The sequence below is a fragment of the Aethalodelphis obliquidens genome, unplaced genomic scaffold (assembly GCF_003676395.1).
Source record: "Aethalodelphis obliquidens isolate GAN/ISIS:26980383/991018 unplaced genomic scaffold, ASM367639v1 scaffold44, whole genome shotgun sequence".
Taxonomy (NCBI): domain Eukaryota; kingdom Metazoa; phylum Chordata; class Mammalia; order Artiodactyla; family Delphinidae; genus Aethalodelphis; species Aethalodelphis obliquidens.
The window spans coordinates 6,944,411-6,962,219 of record NW_020837988.1 but is presented as its reverse complement, the minus strand read 5'-3'; the positions used below and the strand labels follow the sequence as shown (position 1 = coordinate 6,962,219).

Below are 17,809 nucleotides of genomic sequence, written 5' to 3'. Positions count from 1 at the left end.
TCTGACTCCATATTAGATCTGTTTCTTTCACTTTAACCTTTATATTCTATTGCTTTTGCTACAAGTTAATCACTAAAGAGATGTTGCCTATAAGCTTAAATTATACATAATGGCCCACCTCTGGGAACCCTGCCTCCCAAGTAATAAGCTTTAAGCTAAAATACCTTTGTTTAGCTCACAGGAAACATCCTGCCCAGGCCCACCTGTGAATGACTACAGGAAGGAAGAAATCAACACATCCCCTCTGGAGGCTGACTGGAACCAGGAATGTTTGACTGTAGTATAAAAGAAGCCTGAATTCTAACTGAGGCAAGATTGTTCTTTGGGACACGAGTCCACCATCTCCTCAGTCTGCTGGCTTTCCTAATAAAGTTGCTATTCTTTGCCCCAACAACTGTTCTCTCAATTTATTGGCCTGTCCTGTGGCAAGCAGGACCATGATGAGCTTGGACTCAGTAACAGTGCCACTTAGGTGCGGGTATGGAGAAAAACAAGACTGACCAGGAGTTGGTTAATTGTTGAAGTTGAGTAATGACTATATGGTGGTTCATCAGGCTATTCTCTCTACTTTTGTATAGTATGAAACGTTTTATTTATTTATTTACTTCTTTACTTATTTATGTGCCGCATCACATGGATCTTAGTTCCCCAACCAGGGACCAAACCCACGTCCCTTGAAGTAGACGTACGGAGTCTTAACCACTGGACTGCCAGAGAAGTCCCTGAAACGTTTTTAAAATGTTCAATAAAAATTTTTTTTTTTTTTTTGCGGTACGCGGGCCTCTCACTGTTGTGGCCTCTCCCGCTGCGGAGCACAGGCTCCGGACGCGCAGGCTCGGCGACCATGGCTCATGGGCCCAGCCGCTCCGCGGCATGTGGGATCTTCGCGGACCGGGGCACGAATCCGCGTCCCCTGCATCGGCAGGTGGACTCTCAACCACTGCGCCACCAGGGAAGCCTAATAAAATGTTTTTAAATTGTGCGTCAAAATGATTGCAGTAATATGAAAAATGCAGTTTAAAAATCGGGAAGACTGTCCTGCAAAACGCTGATACTACTTGCGTGAGAGCGGTAGGATGAGTCATTTCCCCCTTCATTTCTACATTTTCTGTAATGTGTCTATATATTTTTATATTATCTTATAATGAGAGTTATGCATAATAAACCCTAGGGGGAAATAAAACCTCTGTATTTTTGCCGTCGTCGTTCTGGTCTTAAAAATTCATCTATTCTTTCCCCCACGCCCTCCAGGATTTTGCTAAACTTCCCGCCATCTTTTCCAAGTTTAGGTGATCCGGGTACTGGAACTATGAAAGTTTTGAGGAAAGAGGGTCACGTTCAGCGCGCCCTAAACTTCCGCCCGCCAGCAATCTGATCCAAGGCACACGCCACTCAGCGCGGCTACCTCCAACGGCGCAGCCTGGCTTCGGGACCCTCCTCCTTTCAACGCGTGGGTAACATGTGCGCATACGCGCGCCGAGGGACTACATCTCCCAGGAGGCTCTGCGCCTCGTAAGGGGACGGCCTCAGTAGCGGAGGACTACATTACCCAGCAACCCCTTGCAATAGGCGTTGGTCGGGTGACTACTGTACAACCGTTGGTCTAGCGTCTGTCGGAAGCTGCGCGGTGATTGGTCCACAAGCCCGTCAGTTACTGCCAAGCGCAGTGAAGTTTTGCCGTTAGACTGCGTGAGGAGGGAGGGAGAGAAGAGTTCGGGGAATCGGGCCGCGCCTTTGGAGCCGGGTGAGTGACCTCTTTCTCCGCCCTCCTGGCACTCAGCTCGGGGAGCTGCACCCCCGCTGCCCGGGGGCGCCTACACGCGCAGGTACTTACGCGGGGGCGGGGACTGTACCCACACGTGTCGCGTCTGATCTGAGAAGCATCTTCAGGGACGCAGGAAGCAAAACCCTGGACACACCCGGGGCACCTATACATGCGGGTGCCCACCTTGTGGGCGTTTTCTCGGACTCGGGGAGAAAAAACACGCCCTGGAGCACACGTGGACACTTGTGTCCACACGCGGAGACATCTGCAGAGACCCTCAGCTGAGCACGTGGGCTCACGGGCACACACGCTCACCGCGGGCCACCTGCATACCTGAACACCAGGGACTTACGCAGTAAAAACAGGGGTGGCACGGCAGACTCATACACACACACCCCAGCCCCCCTGCCACTCACACCAGCGGCCCCCATCTTCTGGGTACTTTATTATATCATGCATATAATCATATTTCATGTTTATTTTGTCTCTTTAGATGGTTTTTTGGTACAAGAAGGAAATTTTGAACAAGCAGAAAAAGTAAGGCCACTACTGAATTATATTTAACAAGACCTTCCACGTGTATAAAGACTTTTACCTTTTTGACAGAGCTTATCACATATAGTAGTATCTCGTGTGATCCTCCCAGGAATCCAGCTAGGCAGGGCTGCCATCATTCTCATTTTCCAGAAGAAAAAGCTGCCCAAGGTACATGAGAGAGACAAGACAGGATTTTTTTTTTTTGCGGTACGCGGGCCTCTCACTGTTGTGGCCTCTCCCGTTGCGGGCCACAGGATCCGGACGCGCAGGCTCAGCGGCCATGGCTCACGGGCCCAGCCGCTCCGCGGCATGTGGGATCCTCCCGGACTGGGGCTCGAACCCGTGTCCCCTGCATCGGCAGGCGGACTCTCAACCACTGTGCCACCTGGGAAGCCCGAGAGAGACAGAATTTTGACTCAGGCTTCTTGATCTGAGGTTTAAGGTTATGTCCAGCTATGCAGAGCTGCTTATTTGTAGAAGTGCCTCCTTCCCTCCCTGACAGTAGGGATCTGACACTGCTCAGTGTGACCTGAACAGTCTCTGGGCAACCTCCGGAGAGGCTTTGCCTCTCAGTCACCTGCCTCACGTTTAAACTGCTCCTCACAGGTGCCTGGGGAGTAGCAGCTTGAGTTAATGTCACAGAGAAGTTGATGGGAAAGTCGAGATCTCCTCCTTTGAGGGTCTGCGGAGAAGTTACTGGGGAACTACTGGGGAGAAGTCTGGGGAGAATGGGCAAATTCCTGGCAGGAGTCGGGAGATTTCATACCATTAGACTTTTTTCTCTCTCTCTTTTTTTTATGGCTATGCTGTGTGGTTTGCAGGATCTTAGTTCCCTGACCAGTGATCGAACCTAGGCCCCAGCAGTGAAAGTGCCGAGTCTAACCACTGGACCGCCAGGGAATTCCCCCATTAGACTTTCAATAAATGTTATTTTACAATACTTTGCTGATCGAACCCCATGGAAATGTCTTGTTAATTTTAAGGATGGATTGGAGTGCTATTTTGGTAGTTTCAGAAAAGTGAGGGCTTGGGGCTGAGGGATTGGTGCGGACAGAGTTCCAGGGAAGGTGAGAGGAGAAAATGAAACAATGGGGTGAAGGTGTCACTGTGTGGGCCCTGATTTCCCTGTTACTAAAGGTATTCAAGAACTAGGTTAATTCTGAGGTCTCTTCGAAAATCATTTTATGTTTACTTTTAATTGGGGTTTGGGGGGCCATAATGAATTCAAGCAACGTAGAATTGTGTAAAGAAAAAGGGAGGGAATTTCCTGGTGGTCTGGTGGTTAGGACGCGGTGCTTCCACTGCAGGGGGCCCGGGTTCTATCCCTGGTTGGGGAACTAAGATCCCACATGCCACGAGGCATGGAAAAAAAAAATAAAGTAGGGGGGAGGAGATCTGCCTTCCCTCTTCCCTTGCCAACCCTACCCCCAAAGGTAACCTTACCAACCTGTTGATGTGTGTGTCCTTATAGACTTTCCTGCTATGCTTTATACGACTGTTGAGGGCGTATGTAGGTCTTGCTGTTTTTCTTTTGCAAAAGTGGGGTTACACTAGACATACAGTCTGAAACCTGCGTTTTTCACGTTTTAGTCAATTGTGGACGTCTTTTCCAGTGTGTGTTTAGCTCTGGCTCATTCTTTTTTTTTTTAATCTTTTTTTATTTTTGACTGTGTTGGGTCTTCGTTGCTGCACGCGGACTTTCTCTATTGTGGCAAGCGGGGGCTACTCTTCGTTACGGTGCGCAGGCTTCTCATTGCTGTGTCTTTTCTTGTTGTGGAGCACGGGCTCTAGGTGCGCAGGCTTCAGTAGTCGCAGCATGTGGGCTCAGTAGTTATGACACGTGGGCTCTAGGGCACACAGGCTTCAGTAGTTGTGGCTTGAGGACTCTAGAGCTCAGGCTCAGTAGTTGTGGCGCATGGGCTCAGCATCATGTGAGATCTTCCCCGCCCAGGGGTCAAACCTGTGTCCCCTGCATTGGCAGGTGGATTCTTAACCACTGCGCCACCAGGGAAGTCCGCTCTTTCTTTTAATGGCTGCATGGTATCCTATTGCATGGAGGTGACTTAGTGTCTGTCCCTCTTATTTATAATCATTTGCATTATATCCAGTTTTATAAGTAGTGATGCAATGCATGACATTTTACACACACATTCTAGTATTTCTCTAGAACAGTGGTTCTCAATCAGGGGCAGTTTTGAACCCCAGGAGGCATTTGTCAATGTCTGGAGACATTTTTGATTGTCACAAGGGGAGCATGGGGATACTGGCATCTGGTGGGTAGAGACCAGGGGTACTGCTAAACATCCTACAGTGCTCAGGACAGCCCCCAGCTACAAAGAATTCTTCATTCTAAAATGTCATTAGTGTTGAGGTCGGCTCTAGATAAAAATGGAAGTAGATTTTTGGGTTTTTTTGGCCATACTGCATGGCATGCGGGATCTTAGTTCCCCAACCAGGGATCGAACGTGCCCCCTGCAGTGGAAGCGTGGAGACTTAACCCCTGCACCGCCAGGGAAGTCCCAGTTACTTGGTTTTTAATCATTTATTCAGTCATTGTTTTTAGAGACTTTGGGGCATGCCAGGCACCGTGCTGGTCTCTGGAGATACCACTGTAACAAGGCTGTCTCTACCTGTATGGAGCCTACCTCCTGTGGGCGGGGAGGACAGCACCTTAATAAGTGCTGTGAATGCTAGAAAGGACATGAGTACATCTTCTGGAGGGCATGCTCTTTAGCTGAGCCCTGGAAGGTGAGAGGAACCAGTCTAGGGAAGAGTGAGGCTGCATTTCAGACATGGGAACAGTAGGTCCAGGGATGGGCCGGTAGATAGGAACATAAACAGCATTTTCTAGGAACTGCTCAGAAGCACTGAGCCCACCCTGGCTGAAGAGACTGAACCGTGGTCCAGGGTGAGGTTGAAGAGTTGGGCCTGTATCATTTTGCAGCGTAACTCCGCTCCACTGCTGTGGGCGGGCCTGCGGTGTGTGCAAAGAATGGCGAAGGGAGATGCTGAAGGGCTCAGGGCCCTTTGGATCATGGCGGCTTGTTAGAGAATCCCAGGCCCCGTTCCTGGAGTCCGTGTGTCTTCGGTTCCCCCTCTGCGCTCAGCTTGAGGCTCTGCCCTCACGCTAACGCAGCCTGGGATTTCGCCTCAGTCAGGAGCTGGCCATAAAACCAGGTGTCTTGGAAAGCCAGCTGATCTCTGGAAGTGAACTGTTTCCTACCAAGCCTGCTCATTCACTCCATCAGCAAATATTAATGAGCAGTTACTGTGGTGGGCTCTCTTCCGGGCACTGGAGTTACAGGGATGGATGAATGAGACCAACGCCCTGTTTTCATGGGCTCGAATTCTAATGGGGGAGAGAGACAAGAAACAAAAGTATGGAATCAATGTCTGGTATATAAATGCTCTAAAGAAGAATAAAGCAGGATAAGGAGAGAAAAGGGATGTGGGCGCTGCTTTGGGGGGCTGGTCCGGGAGGACTGCTCTGAGGAGTGATGTGTGAGCCGGGGCCCTAAGACCTTGCTCTGGTATTTACTCCTGTCTCTTGCATTTAGCCTGAAGCTGATGGACGTTGTATGGGCCACAGGCAGGGATGGTGGGCTATGACCCCAGAGCAGACGGCAGGAATGTCTCCAATCTCGAGGTGGCCGTGGCTGGGTCTGTGTCTGGACTTGTCACTCGGGTACTGATCAGCCCCTTGGATGTCATCAAGATCCGTTTCCAGGTACCCTTTTCCCCTTTTTCTGTGTAACCGGCCAGAGGACAAGTTCACTCTTTTTTGCCAAAGCAGTTCCTAGAGCTTGCAGTTTTGTCAAGGAGAAGCACCTTGTTGCCTTTGTTACCTTCTCTGAAATTCCTCCTCGCCCCTCCGCCATCATCCTGACCATTCTCATCTTGATTCCCAGCTTCAGATTGAGCGCCTTTCTCGCAGTGACCCCAACGCGAAATACCACGGGATCCTGCAGGCTGGGAGACAGATTTTGCAAGAGGAGGGCCCAACAGCATTCTGGAAAGGACACATCCCAGCCCAGCTTCTCTCCATAGGCTATGGAGCTGTCCAAGTAGGTGGCAGGGGAAGCGGCCAGGCCCCTGGGGTCACATTGCCCAATGGGGGAGCCCAGGGTGGTGAGGCGTGTACCTGGGCTGCCTGGGGTAGGGCAGCAGGAGGCGGTCACACACTGCTCACTCATCTTGGCTGGGAAACTACCCGACAAATTGAAGACATAGTCAGACTGAGCTGTACTACAGGCATCCCCTTCCCCACGTCCCCCAACCCTGGAGACTTAGCACCCACTGAATGTGAGGTGCTGCACCTAGGATACTGTCTTGACACCCAGCCCAGAGGGGCTTAGCAAATGGCAATACAAATGCTTTTCATTTTTCAAAATAGCATTATTCACGTCTGTGCATCCTTTGAACTTCCTAACAGCACTGTGAGGAAGGTGGAGCAGGTGTTGTGTGGGTCGCAGAGAGGTTGAGTGAGCTGCCTGAGGCCACACAGCTTGTAGGTGGTGAGGCTAGGATTAGGATCCAGGCTTCTTGACTCTTGCTCACGAGTTTGTTCAGCTGAGCGCCAGTTTACCCCATGGCATCTAGTCTGTAGCCGTACGGTAGTGGTGATGGAAATATCCAACCCCGCACAGTGCTCATAGGGGGCCAGGCCCCGGGTGAAGCACTTCACATCTGACACCTTACGACAGTCCTCTGGTAGGTTCTGTTGTCATCCTTATTTTACAGATGAGAAGACTGAGGCAGAGAGAGCTTAAGTAATGAGTCCAACCAACGTCACTAGCTAGAAAGTGGCAGAGCAGTCCCTGCCTGCTCTACGTATGACATCACAGTGATTGCTCAGGTCACATGCACCTGCCGCGCCATCTCTGCGCCCAGCACACAGGTGCTGCATCCTGATGGGTAAATGCAGCAACATGCGCTCTCAGGACCCCGCGCCATCTTGAGTTGGCTGGAGAAGGATCCGAGCCCAAGGAGGGCTTACACCACAGAATATGGAATATGTGGAATTCTCCCAACAGAATTTCAGCTCCAGGGCAGAATGTTTCTCAAACAGGGCCGCTGCCAGCTGCATTAAAGGGGTCCCCAGCCTAGAGTCAGATAATGGCCATCTTTTCCCAGTTCTCAGAAAACTAAGTGATGAGTAGAATTTTCTTTTTTATTCTTTTTTTTTTTTTTTTTTTGGCCTCGCCATGCAGCTTGTGGGATCGTGGTTCCCCCACCAGGGATTGAACCCGGGGCCACGGCAGTGAGAACACCAAGTCCTAACCACTGGACTACCAGGGAATTCCCTTTTTTTACCAGGGAATTCCCGCTGCGCCACCAGGGAAGCCTTTTTTTTTTTTTAAATATTTATTTATTTATTTGGTGCGTCGGGGTCTTAGTTGCAGCATGCAGGATCTTTTTTTTTTAGTTGCAGCATGTGGGATCTAGTTCCCTGACTAGGGGTTGAACCTGGGCTCCCTGCACTGGGAGTGCGGAATCTTAGCCACTGGATCACCAGGGAGGTCCCCCAAGTAGAATTTTCTGATATAAAAATTTTCTCATATATTTTCTTAACCCTTGGGTATTTGGGTCTGCTCAGAGTATGAAAGGGCATCTGAGCTTTGCACAGTTACATGTTTATTGTATTCTGACCCTACTCAAGAAGAGTATCTCCTGGTCCCTAGGATAGGCCCCACCTGGGTCACGGGTGCATTCGGGGGGTGTTTTCCATGACACTGTCACACACTCTTGCAGTTTTTGTCGTTTGAAGTGCTCACCGAGCTGGTGCACAGGGCCAGCGTGCGCGACGCCCGAGACTTCTCTGTGCATTTTGTGTGTGGCGGCCTGTCTGCCTGTGTGGCCACCCTCGCCGTACATCCTGTGGACGTGCTACGCACCCGCTTTGCAGCGCAGGGTGAGCCCAGGGTGAGTGGCCAGGCCAGAGAAGGGGCGCCCAAGATACGAAGGGCGTCCCAGGGTGGGGGCTGTTTTCCTTAGAGGGAACAAAGCCGGGGGGACCTGGGGTTTTCAGGCCATCCTTCAGCCTGTTCCTGAAACCCGTGATGGTGCTTGGCACCAGGCAAGGTGCTCACAACCTCACGGGGGACACAGAACCTGCAGGGGAAACAGAGCAAATACCAAATCGGGACGGGGAAGGCATCTGGGAAAGTGAGACTTGAGATTCTATCGCTGTATTATTGGGAGGGAGGTTTTGGTTTCCAGAAAGAATGGATTGGAGGAAATGGGATCATTGAGTCAGACTCAAGGAAGAACTGACTGAGTGAAAGCAAGGGATTAAACCCTCAAATAGATGCCCCATTCCCCCTCCGCCCACCATAATCTCTGTTTCTTGGACATATATAAGAATAGCTTAGGATACTGTTGATGGGGAATGATGTTTTGCTTAAGAATTTGATCTGGGACCAGCTAAGAATAACTGTGGTTTCAGCTGTGCCAGTTTTTTGTGTTGCCTGGGGTGGAGATCCTGGGTTGGGGGACCTCTTTTGTTTAGGAGACATTCTGATAAATTTTTTGGTTCAGAAATGCAAAGTGCCCCAGGAACATTCTAGAAGAAAAAGACTGGGGCATGAGAGCTGGGTCACTCTGTGTGACACTGCAGTGGAAAATAGAGGTTTGGGGTGACTGCCCTGGTGGAGAAATGAGATGAGGGGTCCTAGGAATGGAGTAGAGAAATGGAGGGGAAGGATGTTTATAGAGGGAACAGACCTCAGCAACATGGTGGCTGCTGGGATGAAGAGAATGGCTGGTGACAGTCCTTCAGGTTCCCTGTTCTGCGTGTGCTATTATCCTCTTCTGTTACTTTCCAACCTTTAGTACAAGTCTATGAGAAGAAAAAAGGGAAAACATCATTAAGAAAAGAATAGCATACTTCTTCTTAGGCTTAGCCAATTGAGATGTTGGATTCTAGATTCTGGAATGGCTGGAAAATTGTGTGTGAAAGTGAGGGGAAAAGATTTATTTAAAAATTGCAAAACTCTCCACCTTGTTTAGACTAGTAGCATCCATAGTGTAAATCCTCACATTTCTTAAAAAAATCAATAACCTGGGCTTCCCTGGTGGTGCAGTGGTTAAGAATCCACCTGCCAATGCAGGGGACATGAGTTCGAGCGCTGGTCCGGGAAGATCCCACATGCCATGGAGCAACTGAGCCCGTGCGCCGCAACTACTGAGTCTGCTCTCTAGAGCCCGCGAGCCACAACTGCTGAGCCCGTGCACCACAACTACTGAAGCCCGCTTGCCTACAGCCCGTGCTCCGCAAAAAGAGGAGCCCGCAATGAGAAGCCCGCGCACCGCAGTGAAGAGTAGCCCCCACTCACCGCAACTAGAGAAAGCCCGCGCACAGCAACGAAGACCAAACACAGCCATAAATAAATAAATAAATAAATAAATAACCTATAAAGTGTATAAAGGTTAAAAAGACAGATAGTTCTTCAGGAACTATAATGAAAAAACACCAGCCACCCCCCTGATTCTATTCCCCAGAGGCAACCACTTTTAATATTTGTGTGCTTCTTCCGTAATTTACTTCCTAATTCAAAGTAACATGCTCTTTCTCTTTCTTCCTTTCCTTCTCAGTTTTAAATTATAGACATTAACTACTGACTACTACTATGGAAGATGAGGATTTAACTCTTTTACCATCACCCTTGGGTGTGCTTGTGCTTCCTCACCTGAGTGCAGTACAACTGATTAATAGATTTTTGGCTAAATCAGTACTCAGTGTTTATGCTGTTATGATTATGTAAATGTTTCTGCTGAGCCTCAAAATATATTATGATTATGTTTTCTTTTGTATTTTTGTTTTTCCTGAAGTTGGCAGTTGCTTTGTATTTTATTTGTTTCGCTTTCTACATGCTTATCACAAATTCACTTTCAAACAATCTCCCGATAGGGTGAACCTGTGGTCATCAGTCCCATGTTTTTATGGAGCCCCTCCTAGAGCCCCCCCACCCTTGAACCCTTCACCCTATGGCTTCGATCTAGACTGTTTGCTCCAGGACTATGGCCAGCTATTCTCTTAGGAATTCTCACGTAGGAGCCCATGTCTTCTCTTTCTTGATTAGTCCCTCATTTTGTGGAGCACATCCTGAGGTATAGCTTCCTTACAGAAGCCTGATAGAAAATGCCTTTATTTTCCCCTTGCACTTAACTGATGATCTGGGTGTAGAATTCTAGGTAGCTCTCAGTATTGCTGAAGAGGCGTCCGGAACCATCCTGATGACTAACCCTTTAGATGAAGGCATCCACTTCGCCCTCTTGGGAACTTTCAGGATCTTTTTTTTTTTTTTTTTTTAACTTTTCTGTGGCCCCACCATGCGGCACGTGGGATCTTGGTTCTCCAACCAGGGCTCGAACCCACACCCCCTGCAGTGGAAGCGTGGAGTCTTAACCACTGGACCACCAGGGAAGTCCCTCAGGATCTTTTCTTGATCCCTGGCATTCTAGAAATTTACCAGTGGAGTGCCCCAGGGCGGGTCTCTTTCATTCATTTTGATGGGCACTTCCTGGGCCCTTTAGTCTGGACACATGGTCTTCATGCCTGGAAAATGGTCATGAATTATTTATTCACAATTGCCTGCCCTCTTTTTTTCTTTTTCTTTCTGGAATTCATGTCAGTTGGACACTAGACATCCTGGATTGATCCTCTGATTGACTTATCTTTTATTTACCATTCTGGGAGGTTTCCTTACTTTTATCATTTGGGCCCTCTATTGAGTTTAAAGAATGTCTGCTAACATATGTTGGTTCCTAAGAACTGTCTTTGGTTTGTTTGTTTTAGTCAGGTTTATTAAAGCATAACTTGCACAGTAAAATCCACTCTTTTTAGCATACAGTTCTGTGACATTTGACAAATGCGTACAGTCACGTAACCACTAGCACAATCAAGATATAAAACAGAAGTTCCATCACCCCCTGATTTCCTCCTGTCCTTTGTAGTTTGTCCCTCCCCACCTCCAGCCTCAGTAACCACTGGTCTGTTTTCTGTCTGAAGTTCTGCCTTTTCCAGAATGTTACATAAATGGAATTATGCCCTGTGTAGTCGTTTGAGTTGGCTCCCTTCACCTGGTAGATGCATTGGAGATGTGTCCGTGGGGTGCCTGTGAGTAGTTGGCTCCTTTTTTTTTTTTTTTTTTTGCGGTTCGCGGGCCTCTCACTGTTGCGGCCTCTCCCGCTGCGGAGCACAGGCTCCGGACACGCAGGCTCAGCGGCCATGGCTCACGGGCCCAGCCGCTCCGCGGCATGTGGGATCTTCCCGGACCGGGGCACGAACCCGTGTCCCCTGTATCTGCAGGCAGACTCTCAACCACTGCGCCACCAGGGAAGCCCTGACCCTCTGCTTTTATCATGAAGGTGATGCCTTCTCTGTGGTCTCAGGATATTAGTTAAAATTTTGTGGGTGGTTTCTTTTTGCTGTAGTTTTCCTCTGCTGTATCTATACGGTCTCTTCCTTCCCAATGACTTCTCCTGCCCCTCATCAATCATTTTGGCCTCTGTTTTGGGGGAGGCTCTCCTCAAATGTCTGGTGACTCTTGGCTGCCAGCTTGGTGGTAAGAGGGCACACAGAAAGCAGAGTGGCACTCTGGCACGTGGGCAGCTTGTTGCCCGATGGCCTTCCTCTGAGGCCCGGCCCTTTCATGCAAGTCCCCAGGGCGAAAGCCTTCGATGTGGCTGCTAGCATCTGGGAGCCAAGTGTGTACTGTCCCTGCTCAGTACAGACTTCCCCTCCGTCACCCTCTTGTCAGTGCAGTGCTTCCCGCACCCACAGCCAGGCAGATTCAGCCCCTCTGGTCCACTGCAAAGAATATATGCCAAATAGAAGTGTACTAAAAAATCAGTGGCTCTTCGTGCATAAAGATCACCTGTTGATGGTTTCAGAAAGGTTAAGTATATGCATATGGCAAAAAAATCCAGATAGCATAAAATGGTCATAGTGAATCTCCCTCTTCCCCCATCCCTCCCCTGTCCCCCTGTTTCCCGCTGTGGCGGCAATAATGTTACTGTTCCTCCTTTCTTGTGTATCCTTGTGGGGCATAGTCTCTGCATACAGTTTGTTTCCTCCACAGACACTATGCCTGCTCTTCATGTCCTGCTGGGTTCACTTAACTGTATATTTGGGGGAGTCTTCCCTATCGATCATCTAGATTGCATCTTCCTGTTGTAATTGCCACACTATGTTCTTTTGAACAGGTGTGCCGTAATTTATATAACTGATCACCCAAGGGTGGACTTCACACCTTTTGCTGTTCTGCGTACTTTTGTGCACTCCTTGGCATATCTCAGTCGTGTAAATAGCTAGAAGGGGAGCTACCAGACAGTCCCACCCTTGGAATTTTTGTCCAGCATTTTCTTTGTTCTCCTGGCAGGAGAAGTAATGCTCCTAGTAGCTGGTTTCTGGACAAGGGGAAATAGAGCTGGTGGGCTGGGTTCTCGGGCTGAAACGATGTCACTCATCATTGCATGTGTGGTGTCCAGGTCTATAAAACCCTGCGAAACGCCGTGGTGACCATGTACAGGACCGAAGGCCCCTTGGTCTTCTACAAAGGCTTGAACCCCACCTTGATCGCCATCTTCCCCTACGCTGGGTTCCAGTTCTCCTTCTACAGCTCCTTGAAGCACGCGTATGAGTGGGCCATGCCAGCCGAAGGAAAGAAAAACGGTGAGACCGGCCTCATGGGAAAGGGAATCTGGGTCCCACTCCGCCCCACTCCCAAGCCATAGCATCTCTTTCTGAATCAGGTAGGAAATAAAGTTTTCCGGCAGAAGCTAAGACACCACAGATCTCTGAACCCACAGCTCTGTAATACAGCCAACAAAACAAATCCATTCACTCACAGATGACTTTATTTCTTTCGGCTCTTGCCACTGTTATTTCCAACTACCGGTCATGGTTTTCATTTTTGTCAAAGGTCCAACTTGCAAACAGCCTGGTTTTGCTTATGTGTTTGGTTTGGTTTTCGTCTGGGGACTCTGGGGAGGGGGATGGGCATCCTGTTCCCTCCCAAGCCTTGAACAGAGTCGCATGGCAGAGCCTGCAGGCCATTACTGCCTCCAGCTGGGGTGATTACTGTTAAAGGCGCACACCCCTTCTGCCGCCAGCCTGTCCAATCAGCAGTCCATTGTCGTTCCTTTTTTAAAAATTTTTATTTATTTATTTTTGGCTGTGTTGGGTCTTCGTTGCTGCGTGCGGGCTTTCTCTAGTTGCAGAGAGCGAGGGCTACTCTTTGTTGCGGTGCGCGGGCATCTCACTGCGGTGGCTTCTCTTGTTGCAGAGCACGGGCTCTAGGTGCGCGGGCTTCAGTAGTTGTGGTTCGCGGGCTCTAGAGCGCAGGCTCAGTAGCTGTGGCGCACGGGCTTAGGTGCTCCGTGGCATGTGGGATCTTCCCAGACACGGGCTTGAAACTGTGTCCCCTGCATTGGCAGGCAGATTCTTTTTTTTTAACTTTTTGGCTGCGTTGGTTCTTTTTTTAAAATATTTATTTATTTATTTATGGCTGTGTTGTGTCTTCGTTGTTGCGTGCGGGCTTTCTCTAGTTGAGGCGAGCGGGGGCTACCCTTCCTTGCGGTGTGCAGGCTTCTCATTGCAGTGGCTTCTCTTTGTTGTAGAGTACGGGCTCTAGGCACGTGGGCTTCAGTAGTTGTGGCACATGGGCTCAGTAGTTGTAGCTCATGGGCTCTAGAGCGCAGGCTCAGTAGTTGTGGCTCATGGGCTTAGTTGCTCTGCGGCACGTGGGATCCTCCCGGACCAGGGCCCGAACCCATGTCCCCTGAATTGGCAGGCAGATTCTTAACCACTGCGCCACCAGGGAAGCCCTGTGTGTTGTCATTCTTCCTGAGGTTGTGTCTGGTTCTCTCGCTCCTGGATTAAATTCTTCCAAGATCGAGGATGCTTGTAGGTTTGGGTTTTCTGGTCAAGGATTAGACTGTATAACCTTGAAGTTTACCCTAGATTGCATTTCTCTCATATTTCCCCTCCATCCCACTTCTCTGGTTCAGGGAACTTCAAAAACCTGCTTTGTGGCAGTGGAGCTGGAGTCATCAGCAAGACCCTCACGTATCCCCTGGACCTCTTCAAGAAGCGGCTGCAGGTTGGAGGGTTTGAGCAGGCCCGAGCCTCCTTTGGCCAGGTGAGATGTCCCTCTGCAGAGAGCTCTGATTCCAGCCCCTCACTGGGCACGTGAAGGAACTGGGTCAGCTCCTGTCCATTGGGCAGCTTTCACCCCCATAGCCCTCTCAGCCCCTGCATGTCCCCGGTGTTGATGAAAAATTAATCAGTTGATCTAAGAAAGAATCGGAAAATTTTATTCCAGCCAAATTTGAGGATTATAACCCGGGAAGAGCATCTCAGAAAGCTCTGAGAACTATTCCACCTGCTAGAAGTTAAGACACAGTTTATATAAGTTTTTTGAGACAAAGGGCTGTGCATCAAATGACGTTTTTGGGGGGTTTTTTGGGCTGTGTTGGGTCTTCCTCTAGTTGCAGTGAGTGGGGGCTACCCTTTGTCGTGGTGCGCGGGCTTCTCATTGCGGTGGCTTCTCTTGTTGTGGAGCACGGGCTCTAGGCATGCTTCACACATGTGGAGCACGGGCTCTAGGCTTCAGTAGTTGTGGCAGGCAGGATCATTAGTTGTGGCTCACGGGCTCTAGAGCTCAGGCTCAGTAGTTGTGGCACACGGACTTAGCTGCTCTGCGGCACGTGGGATCTTTCCAGACCAGGGCTTGAACCCATGTCCCCTGCATTGGCAGGTGGATTCTTAACACTGTGCCACCAGGGAAGCCCCAAATGACATATTATTACTTTTTTAAAGATAAATTTATTTATTTATTTTTGGCTGCATTGGGTCTTCGTTGCTGCACACGGGCTTTCTCTAGTTGGGGCAGGCGGGGGCTACTTTTCGTTGCGGTGCGCGGGCTTCTCATTGTGGTGGCTTCTCTTGTTGCGGAGCATGGGCTCTAGGTGCACAGGCTTCAGTAGTTGTGGCACGTGGGCTCGGTAGTTGCGGCTTGCGGGCTCTAGAGCGTAGGCTCAGTAATTGTGGTGCACGGGCTTAGTTGCTCCGCGGCATGTGGGATCTTCCCGGACCAGGGCTCGAACCCATGTCCCCTGCATTGGCAGGCGGATTCTTAACCACTGCACCACCAGGGAAGCCCCATTCATTTGTTCTATTTTTAAGATTCCACATAAAAGTGATAACATACACTGTTTGTCTTTCTCTGACTTATTTCACTAAGCATAACGCCACCTAGGTCCATCCGCGTTGTAGTTTTATTCCTTTACATAAATAAACATATGTTTAACAAAAATGGGGTTACACACAAGGTTTTATAACCTCCTTCTTCCTTTTACCAACTTGTCTTGAAAAGATGGTTTGAATTTGGATAGGGAGAGTTGGTGAGAGCTCAAGACAGAGAAGGGAGGCCCTGCTCCTCACAGAGCTTTAGCATGAGCAGGTATGGCTGGAGGTGTGCGGGCACTGAGGCTGGACCAGTGGGGAAAGGCAGATCAGGGAGGGAAGTTGAGGCCAAATGGTGAAACGCCCCGAACACCACGCCGTGGGGCTTGGACTTGATTCTTTGTAATATCATTGTCATCATCATCATCGGGAGTTACTGGAGCTCTGGGAGGGGAGCGAGGCTTGAGTAGAGCTGTGCCCTGGGGACACGGGTCTAGCAGCAGTTTGTGGTCAACTGGAGGTGGCCAGGCTGGCGCCGCTGGTCAGGCTCAGAGCTAACGAGGGGCTGGTTCAGATCTACTGCCCAAGGGGGACCAGGAGGGATGGGCGCACAGTCAGAGGCACCCCTGGGAAGAGGGTCCAGAGCTCTCTCTGGGTCCTTAAGAGCCACTGTCAGTGGAGCCTCCAGGGCAGGAAGGAGCTCTGTCCAGTGCTGATTTCCGGGCACTTCATCTGTTAAGTCTGAATTAGCCCAGTTGGAAGAGAAAGAATGAGGTTAACTTATTCTGTCTTTTTTGCATTCATTCCTTTGTCCAGCAAGTATTTATTGGGTGCTGGAACGTGCCAGGCTCTGTGTTGACAAAAGAACAGAGCTCACACCCATGTTGCCATCACCTCCTCTCTCCTCAACTGGAGAACCTTCCTCTCCCCAGGTGCGAAGCTACAAGGGCCTCCTGGATTGCGCCAGGCAGGTGCTGCGAGAGGAGGGTGCACAGGGCTGCTTCAAAGGCCTGGCCCCCAGCCTGCTGAAGGCTGCCCTCTCCACCGGCTTTGTGTTCTTCTGGTACGAGCTCTTCTGTAACCTCTTCCACCACGTGAAGAAGGCAGACAGCTAGCCTCGAGGGCAGGAAGGGTGGCCTGAGTCCTTCCCTGGAGGGGCCCTCGTGAAGAACGCTTGAGCTACCATCCCGTGTTGCACTGAGAGGTGTTGCCCGGCCCCTCCCTCCAGGCCAGCTGTCCTGGGCATGAAGAGCCGTCGGCAGCAGCCTGGATTCCACCAGAAGGGCAAAGGGGGTTCTCCACGGGAGAGCACGGGGCGAACGCAGGACTTGGTCTGCGGGGACCCAGCCCCGCCAGTCAGAAGGGGCTGGACGTTTCTCCTCTGTGTGGCGCACACTCAGGACAACAGCTGCCCTCCGGCACGCCTTCGCTCCGGCTGCCCAGAGAACTCTCCTGCGTCTGGGTGGGCCGCAGCTTGAGTGTGAGGCTGGGGTCAGTCCTTTACAGGGGTCTGGTCCCCACACCTGGGTTCTTACTCCCACCAATTATTTAATAGACATTAAAACTAAAAACACATTCCTTATCTGACTCCTCCATCTTCCCTTCCAAATCACATCCCTTCTCCCCAAGTATGAGGGAAGGGATCCCTGCCTTCCCTAAACTCTACTTTTCTCAGCAGTTGCATTCCTCAGGCAGCTTTGCTTCTAGCTCTGGGGGAAGAATCCCAGCTGAATCAGTCACTTTATAAACTCCACCCTGCTCAGATCTTCACGTCTATAAAGGCACCACTCGGGCTGTTCTCTCCCTGGACAGGCTGGTCGCAGCCCGTGGGCCTCTAGGGAAAGCAGACCCCAGCAGCCCCACAGGCAGTGGGGGGATGTGCTGACGGGGAGGGGGCGCCGGTAAAGGCAGCAGCCCTTTTCCCGTCTACTGGGGTCACTCCTCTTTCCCTGTGGGCTGGGCTAGCCCTCCTGGGTGGGTGGGAGCTTACAGCTGGGCCAGTGAGCACCTGCTGCCCGCTCAGGGCGCTCCTGCTGGGTCTGGCGTGGTGCCGTGTGCGTCCTCTGTGGTCCCGGGAAGAGGGGGTTGTGCAGGCAGCCTGCTGCATGCACAGTTGGTGCTCCGGGAGTTGTCAGGGCACAGGAACCCACGACAGACACCCATCGAGGCCCGGTTAGGGGTATGAGAGGAGGAAAATCTACAGAACACACCCACCACTTTCCACCCCAGGGGAGCCTGGCCTGAGAGGTTGGCTGTGCAGGGGGAGCCCCGTGCAGGACTTAGAGCCTGACCTCGCCTCAGCCCCGGCTCCAGCCTTT

The 17,809-nt window shown here is 50.6% G+C and overlaps 1 protein-coding gene across 8 annotated transcripts; it reads left to right on the top strand.

Moving 5' to 3' along the window:
• The first annotated feature begins 1,663 nt into the window (after positions 1–1,663).
• SLC25A19 (solute carrier family 25 member 19) lies at positions 1,664–17,001 on the top strand. 8 transcript variants are annotated; one of them, XM_027080639.1, is made up of 8 exons: positions 1,664–1,744; positions 2,259–2,302; positions 5,860–6,029; positions 6,211–6,366; positions 8,070–8,213; positions 12,794–12,977; positions 14,315–14,445; positions 16,308–16,628. In XM_027080639.1, exons 3-8 carry the CDS (start codon positions 5,898–5,900, stop codon positions 16,518–16,520), a joined length of 960 nt encoding a protein of 319 aa, XP_026936440.1. In that variant the 5' UTR covers positions 1,664–1,744; positions 2,259–2,302; positions 5,860–5,897; the 3' UTR covers positions 16,521–16,628. The 8 variants fall into 8 exon arrangements, with proteins under 8 accessions (XP_026936440.1, XP_026936434.1, XP_026936441.1 ...); XM_027080633.1 differs by having other exon boundaries at positions 1,665–1,744; positions 8,054–8,224; XM_027080640.1 differs by having other exon boundaries at positions 1,666–1,744; positions 8,054–8,224; positions 16,424–17,001.
• Positions 17,002–17,809: the final 808 nt, after the last annotated feature.

What these genes read in the sequence shown, in the direction of transcription:
- SLC25A19 (XM_027080633.1), top strand. Translation starts at nt 5,898, where the DNA reads ATGGTGGGCTATGACCCCAGAGCAGACGGCAGGAATGTCTCCAATCTC. An exon ending in TCATCAAGATCCGTTTCCAG is followed by an intron (nt 6,030 to 6,210) that starts GTACCCTTTTCC and finishes CTTGATTCCCAG; the next exon opens with CTTCAGATTGAGCGCCTTTC. An exon ending in TAGGCTATGGAGCTGTCCAA is followed by an intron (nt 6,367 to 8,053) that starts GTAGGTGGCAGG and finishes ACACTCTTGCAG; the next exon opens with TTTTTGTCGTTTGAAGTGCT.